The 12,768-nt window shown below is 34.2% G+C and overlaps 1 protein-coding gene across 1 annotated transcript in view; it reads left to right on the forward strand.

Moving 5' to 3' along the window:
• Positions 1-12,768, forward strand: part of LOC110096620 (sister chromatid cohesion protein PDS5 homolog A-B) — a 184,686-nt gene that overhangs the window by 25,327 nt on the left and 146,591 nt on the right. The window contains exons 6-10 of the mRNA XM_028697710.1: positions 1-146; positions 233-390; positions 456-605; positions 681-729; positions 12,137-12,328. Of these exons, the coding sequence (XP_028553543.1) occupies positions 1-146; positions 233-390; positions 456-605; positions 681-729; positions 12,137-12,328 (695 nt within the window). The remainder of the gene's footprint in view (positions 147-232; positions 391-455; positions 606-680; positions 730-12,136; positions 12,329-12,768) is intronic.

Raw genomic sequence — 12,768 nt, forward strand, 5'->3', positions numbered from 1 at the left:
TTGCTGTGGAGGGAAGGCTTTTAGACTTTGATGATAAAGTGAGAACTCAAGCTATTTCGGTAATTTGTAATCTAGCCAGCTCCAATCTGTCATGTTTTTCATCAGAGTTTGTGCTAAAAGCCATAAAACGTTTACGTGATAAGAAGGTGATTTTGCTTATAAAAGTTCTCTTCTTTTCCATTGAAATCAATCATACTCACTTTGGTTGTCTTCATCCATCATGTGCCTTTAGATCTCCGTGAGGAAAAGTGCAATGCAAAGTCTTCTGGAGCTGTACAGGGTTTATTGTATTAAGTGCTCCAATGGGCTTTTCAGTCTGAATTTTACTTATGAAAATATTCCTGGTGCGGTGCTTATGCTCTGCTTTGATAAAGACTGTAAGGAGTTCAGGTATGATTTTCTGCAGCTTCATTATATCTCTTGGAGTTAAGATTATTCTAATATGAGATTCATAGGGCCCAAAACATGGAGCTTGTTATTACAAGGGATTTGTTCCCATCCTCCCTATCCGTAACTGATAGGAAAAATCATTGGATCGCTTTATTCTCACTCTTAACTCAGCCCCATCTTAAGGCCCTAAAGTTCATTCTATTTCAGAAGCGTAGGTAAGTTTTCATTAATTTCCAAGTTGTTGCATCATTGAATTTCTGTCCGTCTTATGATAAGTTGACCAATTTCAGGTTGCAGCTTGAAATGCAAGCTTACTTAGCTCTTCGTGTTTTTGAGAAGGTATGTATTTTTCTTGAATGAAATTAGTTGATGATGTTTGAGTGCGATATCTTTTCAACGCTTAAGCATCTGCATGAATGAGATGCGACTTTGTATTGGTAAAAAATGTCAAAACAAAACTTAAATTATAAGTGATGAACCGTTTTATTTCCTATTGAAAATTGTCATAGAGAGTGAGCTTAGGACCAGTAGTTAGGTTGGATCCATTAGGATCCATTGTGACATGGAGGCCACAAGTTTACAACAATAACAACAACAACATCAAGCCTTTGTCCCACTACGTGGGGTTGGCTACATGAATCCTTTTTCACCATTGTGTCTGATTAAAAGTCAAATTCTCATTTAAATCTAATAAAGAAAGACCATTTCTAATATTTTCTAACCAAGTCTTTTTAGGTCTACCTTTGTCTTTCTTAACATTGGTTAAATCTAATACCTCAACTTTCCTAACCGGGTCATCGGAAGGCCTCTGTTTAATGTGACCAAACCATCTAAGGCGACTATCTCTAATCTTATCTTCCACTGGAGCTATTCCAAACTTTTCACGTATATGCTCATTTCGTATCCTATTTCTAAGGGTCAAGTAACTTGTCCACCTAGCATCCTCATCTCTACAACACTTAATTTAGTATTATGCTTCTCTTTTAATGGCCAACATTTGGCACCATAAAGCGGAGGTCACAAGTTTGAAACTTGTAAATAGTTTGCACATTTTAGGGGTAAGGCATCTAGTCCTCCTTAGATCCACACTTGGAGATCCCTATAATAATCGGTTTAACTGGCTGAACCGGCCAACCCTTATATTAAACTGCGATCATACGAGCTAACAGGAGACGAAACCATGACCTGGAGCGGACCTAACTTGGGCGCGGAAGGGTTTGGAGAGTTCATTTCGCTATGTTGAGCGAACAATCTCGTTTGGGGATAAAATTTACCAACTCCTCTTAACTACTTTTTCATTTCCATCACTAAAGAATTGGAAAGTTGGAAGGAAACCACAGCGAACAGGAGGAATGATCGAGAAGAAGAATGAAAAAGGTTTGTTGATTTTTCTTTTTCCCATCTCTGGATAAATCGTCCTGTTTTACTACATCTAAAATAAGAGATACTTTCATAAGGGAAAAGAAAGAGATTTGAAAGCGAGGAGGAGATTTTGAGAGAGAAAAAAGAAGGATTTTGGATTTAGAAAATCCTCAATTGTAAGTGAATTTTTATTGTATAATTTTTATTAAATTATATTTTCATGAAAATCTTTATTGTTTTATTTTAGAGATTTTATAAGGGAAGAGATCAAAATTTATAGGAGTTTGATTCAACAAGAATTCAGCTAGAAAGGAAAATCGAGGTTTGAGATTGTACCATGCACCAGTCATTTGAAAGACTCAAAGTGGTTATATTACCATTGTGTATAGACATTTTTATTGTTGTCCTTTCATGTTGTTATGCAGTTATGCTCGATGATTCAAATGCATATGTGATGATGAACTTTTATATTAAATAAATTCATATACCTGATATTATGGATATAAATATATAAGGAAAAAAAATGTAAAGACAATAAAAAGTGAAGTTGAAATGTATATATAAAGAAAATAGAAAGTTGAAATATATTTGATATAGTTATATACATAAGAATACAAGAAAAAAATAAGCAAATGAATGATATGATTTATATTATAAAGAAAAGCATAACTGAATGAATGATAAAGGGAAATGGATATGCATGCAAATTACAGGAGTCCACTATCGTATGGCACTAGCTGGGGAAGCAACGTACCTGTGCACGTTAAATAGAAATAGGATGTATCTTCAGTACATTTAGATGGTGCTCCTGTACTAATTAAATTGGAAAAAAAATACGTGTTAAAGTGTTATAAATGTTATAAATCAATATGATATAAAATGTATAAATGAATGAATGAAATGAAATAAAATAAACAAATGAAATGCATATCAAATGTTAAATGAATAGACATGTATCAAAGGTTATTTTTATTGTATTTTATACATGTTTAATTGTTATACATATAGAAGTTATCCACTGAGTTAATTTTGTAAACTCATTTTATTAAACAATTATTTTTATGTAAGTTTTTTGAGAATTAGAAATGACTGAAAGGGAAGAGTACGTCTATAGAAGACGGCGCACCAATGAAAACAAGTAAATTATGACTAATGTAAATACTTAGTTTTGACAAAAGTGATATGAATATATTTTATAGAATATTTTTGTAATAGTGGCTTTTTAGTTGTATTGAGAAGTTTTATATTAATTTGCTTATGAAAGAAATGAAATGTTACTAACATCCGATTATTTTTTGTTTCTGCCTCGTTAATTCGAGTGTCCTGGCCGGGCCATGACAAAAGTGGTATCATAGCCCAATTATGATATGAATGATACTGAAATGGCCATTATGATGATTATTATTGATTTAAGATTAAGTTATGGATTTGTAAAAAAAATATTTTTATATCAGGAAATAAAATGATTATGAAGATGTCAAAGTGGAAAGGACACTGCGTAATGTTGTTGTTAACCTTGATGCATTATTACAAATGATAACATTTATGACTCAGTTGATTTAAGACTCAAGAAATCAGGGAGTAGTGGTGGTGGTGTAAAGACTATGGTAATTATTTAAAAACTGTTTCAGGATATGAGACCACCCTTATTTAAGGGAGTAGAAGGACCAATTGAGGTTGAGAATTGGTTGCTAAGGATTGAGAAAATTTTAGAGCGAATGTTCTCTCCTTGATGGAGAAGCTGAAAGGTAGTGGTGGGATCAACATCAAAACAAATTTGGAGGAATATCTAACATAGCAATTAAGTGGGATGACTTTTTCCAGGTATTTAGAGATTGATTTGCGCCTCTTTTTACATGGAGGCAGTGCATGATAAATTTATGAGATTGCTGCAGGGAGATAGATCAATTATGCAGTATGATGTTGAATTTACCACATTGTGTAGATATGCTTCTCACTTAACATGTACTACATAAGAAAAATGTCATCGATTCATATCTGGATTGAAGAATGCAATTAAGTAGCCTCTTGTTCCACTTGTGATTGAAGACTATTCAGTGTTGGTGGAGAGAGCTAGGAGGGTAGAAATGGACATGCAAAATACTTAAAGGAGACGTGAATTTCGTAAGAGGAAAAGTGGTGAGGTTAGGGGAGCTTCTCAGGATTAAAATAACAAATTTCTTTCACAAGTTGAGAAGTTTAATTGGATGAAAACAAAGTCCAATAGCAATGACAGTCGAATAAGCATGAATAGTTGCAGCAAATGTGGAAAATGTTATAAAGGAGAATGTCTATCTGGTATAAACACTTGCTATGGTGTCATCAACTAGGTCACATAGCTAAGTGTGTATATTATGAATGTTAATTGTATATGCCAAGTGACTTTCAAATAAATGAAAAAGAGTTCACATAATAGTGAATGTTTTATCATTATAAGAGTTTGATATGATATTAGTAATGCATTGGTTATCAAATCATTTTGTAATTATAAACTACAATAGAAAAAATTGTTAAATTAAAAATTTCAATGACAAAAGTGGTATCATAGCCCAATAATAGTGATTGTTATCTAAAATGAATGCGTGTGAGGCTCTTGTATCAAAAAGGATATGTATAGGCTTTCCTTGAATTGTTACCATACCTATAAATTCACATTAAAAAAATAACATAAACATACATTATTCTTTTAACAATGTTTTCTTAATACACATTTATTCATTTTTTATTTTTATTACCTCTAATCGGTTCAGGTGAATCCTTAGCATCCTTCTGAGTCAGTGCATATACTCTAGGCAGAGTATTCTGTCGTCTTTGACTTGATCCTGGAGTAGAAACAGTTGATTCTACTGTTCTTGGTCTTCCAAAATTTTTTTGAGATCCAGTGGTTAACCTTGATTCTCCTGCTGGTGTTTGCCCCAAAGTAGGACAGTTCTTGGCTATTTGACTTGGTTGATGACACCAGAAGCAAGTTTTTGTACCAGATAAACATTCTCCTTTATATTGCCTTCCACATTTGGTGCAACTGTTCACACTTGAACTGTTACTGCTACTGGACTTAATATTCTTCCAATTATACTTCCCAGGTTGTGAAAATTGTTTGCTATATGAATCTTGAGAAGTTTTTATAATCTCACCACATTTTTTCTTTTGAAAGTCACGTCTCCTTTGAGTGTTTTGCAAGTCCATTTTTTACCTCTTAGCCCTTTCAACCAATACTGAATAATCTTCAATTCTAAGTGGAACAAGAGGTTGCTCATCTTTCAATCCAGATAAGAATCAGTGACACTGTTCTTTTGCAGTATGTATCAATTGACGAGCATATCTTCCATACCTCGCAACATGTTTCCTTTATTGATGAATTCTTAAAGATCTCACGCCAACATTTTGCTTTCTTTCCATTTAAAATTACTAAAATTAAACAATAAAATTTTCTAAAAAAAATTTAATAATAAATCTAAGAAAAATTTATTTAAAAGGAATTTTACTTACAACGAGGAGTTTTTGCAAATCCCAAAATCTTCCTTATTCTCCCTCACAAATCTCTTATCCTCTCTTCCAAATGTCTTCCTTATCTTCAATTTAATGTCTCCACTAATTAGAGAAAAAAATTAGAAACAATTTCTACCAAAATTGAAAAACAAACAATTTTTTTCTCTTTCCCTCGTTGTTCCTCTTGCTCGTTGAAACTTCCTCCAAATTTATCACTCATTTAACAATAGGAATGAAAATGAGTCATTAATTCTTATCCCCAAACACGTTGGATTACTAAAATTGACCGAAAGAAATCCTCTAAATCCTCTTTCGCGTGGAGTCCGCTCTGCCCCCTCATGTTGATTCGCAAAAACTGACCCTCTTTATGGGGTTGCGAATTTAATAGAAGGGATGGCCGATTCGGTTGAACCGGCCACCCAACCGGTCCATTACATCGTAATATCTTATGAGCTAAATGTTCAGTGAGAAACAATTCTATTATTTAATATATAAGAAAAAGTAATAATATTCATGCTGATATTTTATATTAACATTGGTTTTTTTTATTAAAAAAACAGCTAGCTTAATATAATAATAAAATTTAAAGCAATTTGGCTTTGACATTCAAATAAATAAAAGATAAAAATTTAAGCAACTAGCATAAATACATGTAAGTACATAAAATGCATCAACAAATTTTAAATTATGAATTGCACTCTATATATCAATTTACCTGTACCGACTTCATTTTTATTTTTCATTACTAATTAATCTCTTAGAATTGTCATATAATGTCTATAGATTTTTGTCATATTCATATAATTGGTCCTCACTTGGCCTTTCTGCCCTAAAGAACACTGATAAAGTTTGGACAATTCAATATTGCAATTATCTGACCCTTGATCTCATGATTGAATTTTATAATATCAATTTTTTAGGATCAAGAGTTTGGAATCTTCGTTTCTTTCAATAGGGGCTCATATCATCAGAACTTTTGCCTTCTTCCGTGTAGGTCATCATAGTCTTCAACCCATTTTACATAACATGACCATTTTATTAATTTCTTTCAATTTACTATGATCATCATTATTATTTAAAATTTAATTATTTAGCATTAATATTCATCTATTATTAATGTCTTTTTAACATGCATCAAGGGTAGACATGGTATGTGAAGTTCAACATCTATGTACTTCAATAAATAATTTAAATATAAAATTTATGGGAAATTTTCATCAAACATTTTTTGAAAAATTTGAGTGTTACAACTCAATCATTTGATCGTACCATTGAAATCTCCATTGATGCCATGATGCATAGGAAGGATTTTCCAGATGAAGTAGCCTCATTTTCTTTCTGTGTTCATCTAATTTTAAGTTCAAATAAAATAAAATAAATATAACGCAATAAAATAAAAAAACAAGAATAACTAGAAAATATTTCTTTCTTCATTTCTTTATATGTATGCATTTTGGAAGTTCTTATCATAATTCATTTTCCAATACTTCACGTTTACAGATAGAATTAGTATTTATTTCATGTATTAAGTTATTGCGGAAGAAGTATACTAATAAATTGATGTAGTACGAAGGATAAAATGATGCGTCTATTAAAGAATTTACAGAGAGAAGTGGGAGGTTGAGAGATGGATGTGGCTAGAAAGATGCACAATGATTTCTTAATCTGTTGATGGTGATTCCTTAAAGGATTTGGTTGTTGGTTCTTCAAAACATGGTGTCAAATCCTTGACGCTGAAGGATATGCAAGCATCCATTTAGGCGCTGAATTGTATAATGCTCAGTCAATTATTTTATCATCAATCTCTAAATTACATGTCCCAAGCGTCTATTTTTTGTTTCTTAGAAGTCCTAAATGACAATCTTCCTTAAACAAACAAGGGAAATTTTATGTATGTCAAATGACACATTAATTATCAACAACTAAGCTAAAGATTGCTAAGATTAAATAACATAAAACATTACACGTTATTCATTGCATGAATTTAGTTAGTAACACTTAGATTAATAACCAAAAGGAAGTCTTTTATATGCCGATGATGGAAGTGGAAACTTGTAGTTTGGTTTGCAATATGTCAGTTGTCATAACCCGACCTAGAGGTTCGTATTAATAAGGTGGGATCAAACGATCTGATGTGTAGAAAATTTCATTTGTTAAATCTATTTCTCATATATTGAGAAAGCCACAAAATCTACAACAACAACAATAACATCAACATCAAGCCTTTATCCCACTACTTGGGGTCGGCTACATGAATCCTTTTTCTCCATTGTGTTCTATTAAATGTCAAATTCTCGTTTAAATCTAATAAAGAAAGGTCATTCCTAATATTTTCTAACCAGGTTTTTTAGGTCTGCCTCTACCTTTCTTAACATAAGTCAAATCTAATACCTCTACTCTCCTAACCGGGTCATTAGACGGCCGCCGTTTTATGTGACTAAACCATCTAAGGCGACTCTCTCAAATCTTATCTTCTACTGGAGCTACTCCAACCTTTTCACGTATATGCTCATTTCGTATCCTATCTCTAAGGGTAAAGCCACTCATCCACCTGAGCATCCTCATCTTTGCCACACTTAACTTAATATTATGCTTCTCTTTTAATGGCCAACATTCAGCACCATAAAGCATTGTAGACCTCACTACCATCTTATATAATTTTCCCTTAAGTTTGAGGGGTACTTTTCTATCAAACAACAAGCCCGATGCATTCCTCCACTTCAACCATCCAACTTGAATTCTTCTGATAATATCCCCATCTATTTCACCATCACTCTGAACATTGATCCAAGATATCTAAAACGTGTACTCTTATTAATGACTTGATCACCCAAAGTCACAATCCTCTTACTAGGTCTATTACTACTAAAATTACACTCCATATATTCCGTTTTAGATCTACTCAAGCGAAAACCTTTAGTCTTTAATGTTGACCTCCACAATTCAAGTTTACTTTCAACTCCCTCTATAGTCTTATCAACAAGAAGAATATCATCAGCAAAAAGCATACACCAAGGTACATCCTCTTGCAAATGTCTTGTGAGAACATCCATGACTAAAGCAAAAAGATATGGGCTTAAGGCTGATCCTTGATGTAACCCAATCGAAATAGGGAAATACTTGGTCAAACTACCTTGTTTTTGAACACAAGTAATTGCTCATGCATACAAATCTTTAATGATTTGAATATAAGCATTATTAACTCCTTTCTTTTCAAGAACTCTCTATAGCACTTCTCTTGGGACTTTATCATATGCTTTTTCTAAATCAATAAATATCATATGTAGACCTTCGTTATTTTCTCTATATTTCTCCATCAAACCTTTTAATAAATGTATGGCTTCCATAGTCGACCTACTCGGCTTGAATCCAAATTGATTTTGAGAAACCTTAGTATCACGCCGCAACCTATGCTCCATAACTCGCTCCCATAGTTTTAAAGTATGACACATTAACTTAGTTCCTCTATAATCCGCACAATCTTGTGCATCACCTTTATTCTTAAAAATAGGAATTAACACACTCATTCTCCACTCATCTAACATCTTTTTAGTCTTCAAAATAGTATTAAAAAGTTTAGTATGCCAAGAAATACCTTCATCTCCTAAGCATTTGCACACCTCTATTGAAATATCATCAGGTCCACAGCTTTTCCACCCTTCATTTTTTTAAAGCCTCTCTAACTACGATTTTACTAATACGCCGATAAAAACAGAAATCTTTATTTTCATTTAGGGTGCTAAGGTCACTATAGTCAATCTTATTTTCACAATTTTATATGTTATAAATCCTTTCTCTCGCAATGTTATAAATATGAAAAAGCCACAAAATCTAAAATATATTTAAGAAAAATGTTATAAATTCCTTTCTCTCGCAGTGTTGTATCTATTATATATGTTTTTTCCTCTTTCACTTATTTAAATTCTTTGGACAATACCCGATGAACAGTTGCAATTATAAAGTAAGTATAACTGCTTCTCCAAATTGCATAAATACTCGATCCTAGCAGCATTTAGATTTTACCTTGCTCTCTCTCTCAATTCATTTCTCTCGGTCTCCCCCATCTCCCTTTCTCTCGATCTATAAGGAGAAAGCCCCTTTTTCTCCCATTCAACATTGGAAACAGCACAATCAATTACTCTTCGCTGTCTCAACCTCGACACTAAGAGACAGACACAACTTCTCTCTTCAACTTCTATGATTTCAAGAGATTGGAGCAGTCCGCTGATGTGAAATATGCATGAAAAAAAAAAACAGGAATTTCTTTTGGAAATTAATAATAATTTTGGAAAAGCATTGTCAGTTGTAAACATTATGTTTCACCAAGTTAGATTCTTGAATTTTCAATTAAAAGTTATGTAATAGCATGCGGTTACAAACTAGATTAGGAGGATACTTGCAAATAACACAAAAATAAATAAGTAAAACAAATGGCTATGAATAACAAAATCCACGACTTAACAAATAAATGTTTTCATCTTGAGTTCCCTCACTCTCGCTCATGAAAAGAGGGTTTTAGCGGAGGTAGAATATTAGCAACCCTAGTGATGCCACTAAGAGACAAGTGGTGCCAATAGTATAGCTCGCCAGAGAAGCAGCCGGAGGAGGGAAAGTAGATGGACGTCTGATGACTCGCCAATTCCTAGTTGGAAGATGTTCTTCGATAGAAGGCACCAATGTGAAATGAATGCGATCCGCGTAGTAGTCCACGATATCGTCAACGTTCAAGTTAAAGTCGAAGAAAGGGGATCAAAGAAGATCCGTTCGTCCTTGATCATCATACACGAATCCGTGATCGTGTTCCGGATCGGCCATTCATGGAGGCGATGTCGTCTTGAAGATGATCCTTTTCTGTGTAAGGATTAAGGAGGAGAGAGGTGGAGGCAAGTTGGAGAGGTTGAGAATTTCGGCTAGGATTATGGTGGGTGATGTGGGGGTTAAGGTTGATAGAATAGAGAGGCTTAGGTTGAGAGAAATCTGAAGTTAATTCTCAGATTTTCTATGGAGGGATAGATTAATTTGAAATCCAAATTAATCCTAAATTTGGGCTTAGGTGGGGCAGCAACCAAGGGGAATTTAAGAGGCTTTTAATTAGATCTAGGTGTAAATTGGAGAGAGAAAGGGAGAAGATAGGGACCGGCCATATGGGGAGGGGTTTGACATGTCTAGGTTCAATGTATGTGCCCTGGGGAATTTAATTTGTAAATATCATTAAATTTGAGATTGATTTTAGATTTAATCTAATTGGAAGGTTTCCTAATTTGAGTTTATTAACGGGGAAAGCTTTTGAAATTGAAATATAGATTTGAATTCAAATGATGTGACTTTCCAGATTAATAGTGGGGTAAATTAGGAAAGTAATTAAGGTTGATTTTCTCAAAATTCCAGTGTAATTCGGTGGAGGGGCCGACGACTAGTGAAGGCTAGGGGAGGCTGGGGGTGAGGGATTCTTGTGAAAAACTGGCGGTGGGAAGGGTTTGGGGAGGCCGGCGGCTTAGGAGGTGTTGAGGGGTTGGCAGGTTCGGGAAAGAAAGGGGAAGGTGAGGGAGGTCTTGGCCGGAGGCAAGGAGGGAAGCTTAGGGAAGGTGGAGGGTAGGGGAGAAGGGGAAAAGAACGAAGAAAAGTAGAAAAATCAAGAGCTCACCCGTAGGGGCTGTTGGGTACTCCGTTTGAGCCTCTCTTAGGTTTCACCACTCTCTCAAAACTCACAAGAAAGTAGGAGATAGAAATCTGAAATTTTTATTAATCATCATCATCTCATACAAGCAAAGACCTCTATATAAATAGGCCTCATTACTAAAGAAAAACAGAAAGATGCAAATACCCTCTGGGCTAATATAAAGACTCACTCCCCATAGGGGTAAAATAGGAAAATTGAGATGCAAAAATAACAAAACATAAAATGCATCAAAAGTAAAGGCTCCGAATCGTAGCCGTCGATCTACGATTCCGTGGATGGTTCACATGTCAAAATCTCTGACTGATGTCGTCATCACCAGCACTTCACTTCCCTGATGGAGAATGATAAAACTTTCTTTCCTCTTTTAGGTAGCGGACGCTACTTTGTCTTTCTCGTTTCTTGGCGTCGAAACGATGAGCTCCTTCGTCTCCTGCATCTTTTTCGACTTCCAGGTATTGGAATTGATTGCGGCGAATTCTTTTGTTTTTGTACAGGACTACAGAGGAGAAGAACTGGCCTTCGGTTTGGGATTTCTCAAGCGTTGGGAGCAGCTACTTCAATCGGGGTCTTACATCACTAATATGGAAAGCTGGGTTGCATTTAAAATTGCCCAGCCTCTTCTTTTCTAACATTAAAATTGATGTGGTGAAATTGGCTACATTTATGTCTGGCCTCATGTAAGAGATCAACATAAAGCCTATAAAAGGGGGGAATTTATATTCTGTACATAAAAAAACAAATTATGGAATTACTTGTGCCACAGGCAAATACACTACATATTGAAATGGCAATAGTCTATCTATCTAAAATTCAAAATTCTTTTAGCTTTATGACATTTCTTTTATCGATCCTTATCAGGATTTTCCAGCTATATTCATTATCTCATTTTCCCAAGTTAGAACACTACCGAATTTCTATATATGTATAACTATGTAGGATAAAGATTTGTTGTTGTTGTTGATAACTATTTTATGTGTACAAACAATTTTGGTTTCTATTCTCTTATACATACTGCTTTCCCATACGTTTTGCATCCTAGTACTTTGAATGCAACTTTTTCTTGGTGATTCTAATGCTATCTTTTCTGTGAGGTATTTCTTACTTAAATACAGTTGGTCCTGATCTTTAGGATTGATTGATTATTAAGGTTATTTAATGACTTTGAAGTACTTCAGTTAGTCTACTTTTTCAATTGATTTCTCTAATTGCTTAAAGGAAACTGAGTCTGAGGAAGTTCAAATCAAACTTTTGGAATCCTTTTCAAAGGTGGCGACATGTTTTTTTGATTCTTCAAAAGCTAAAGAATGTTTACAAAAGCTACATAACATGAAAGATGGTTTCATTTTCAAGTTGCTTCAACAATTGGTTGATGAACATACAACCCTTGCAGCTGCCAATTCTATCCGAGTGAGTTAACTATTTGTTTTACCTTTCATACTATGCATTTGTTGTTAAAGTTGAATATTCTGCTTCGTGCGTTCTGTTGGTTGAACAAAAGAGTTTCCAGCAATTTGAATTTATGACTTCATTTATTTTCCAACCTATGATTCTAATTGATGGGTCTCTATCTATATCTTTTGCCTCTAAACATTTTCCATCCATGTAAAGACCGGTTTGACCAGACCGGTATCAAGTGAACCGGCCGGCCAAACTCTATTAACCCCGTAACCTCCTCACGAATAGACGTGCAAACAGAACAGAAGGGCGAATGACTGGGTGGAGCGAACTCGTGCAAGGGAAGAAATTTTGAGATCATTTTTCCATTTTTAGCAATTGATTGTGTTTAGGGATACGAATTACCAACTTCTCATTCTTATTGCTAAAGAAGCAGAGATTTGGAAAAAACG

This window comes from Dendrobium catenatum, unplaced genomic scaffold, assembly GCF_001605985.2.
Source record: "Dendrobium catenatum unplaced genomic scaffold, ASM160598v2 fragScaff_scaffold_989, whole genome shotgun sequence".
In the NCBI taxonomy this organism is placed as follows: Eukaryota; Viridiplantae; Streptophyta; class Magnoliopsida; order Asparagales; family Orchidaceae; genus Dendrobium; species Dendrobium catenatum.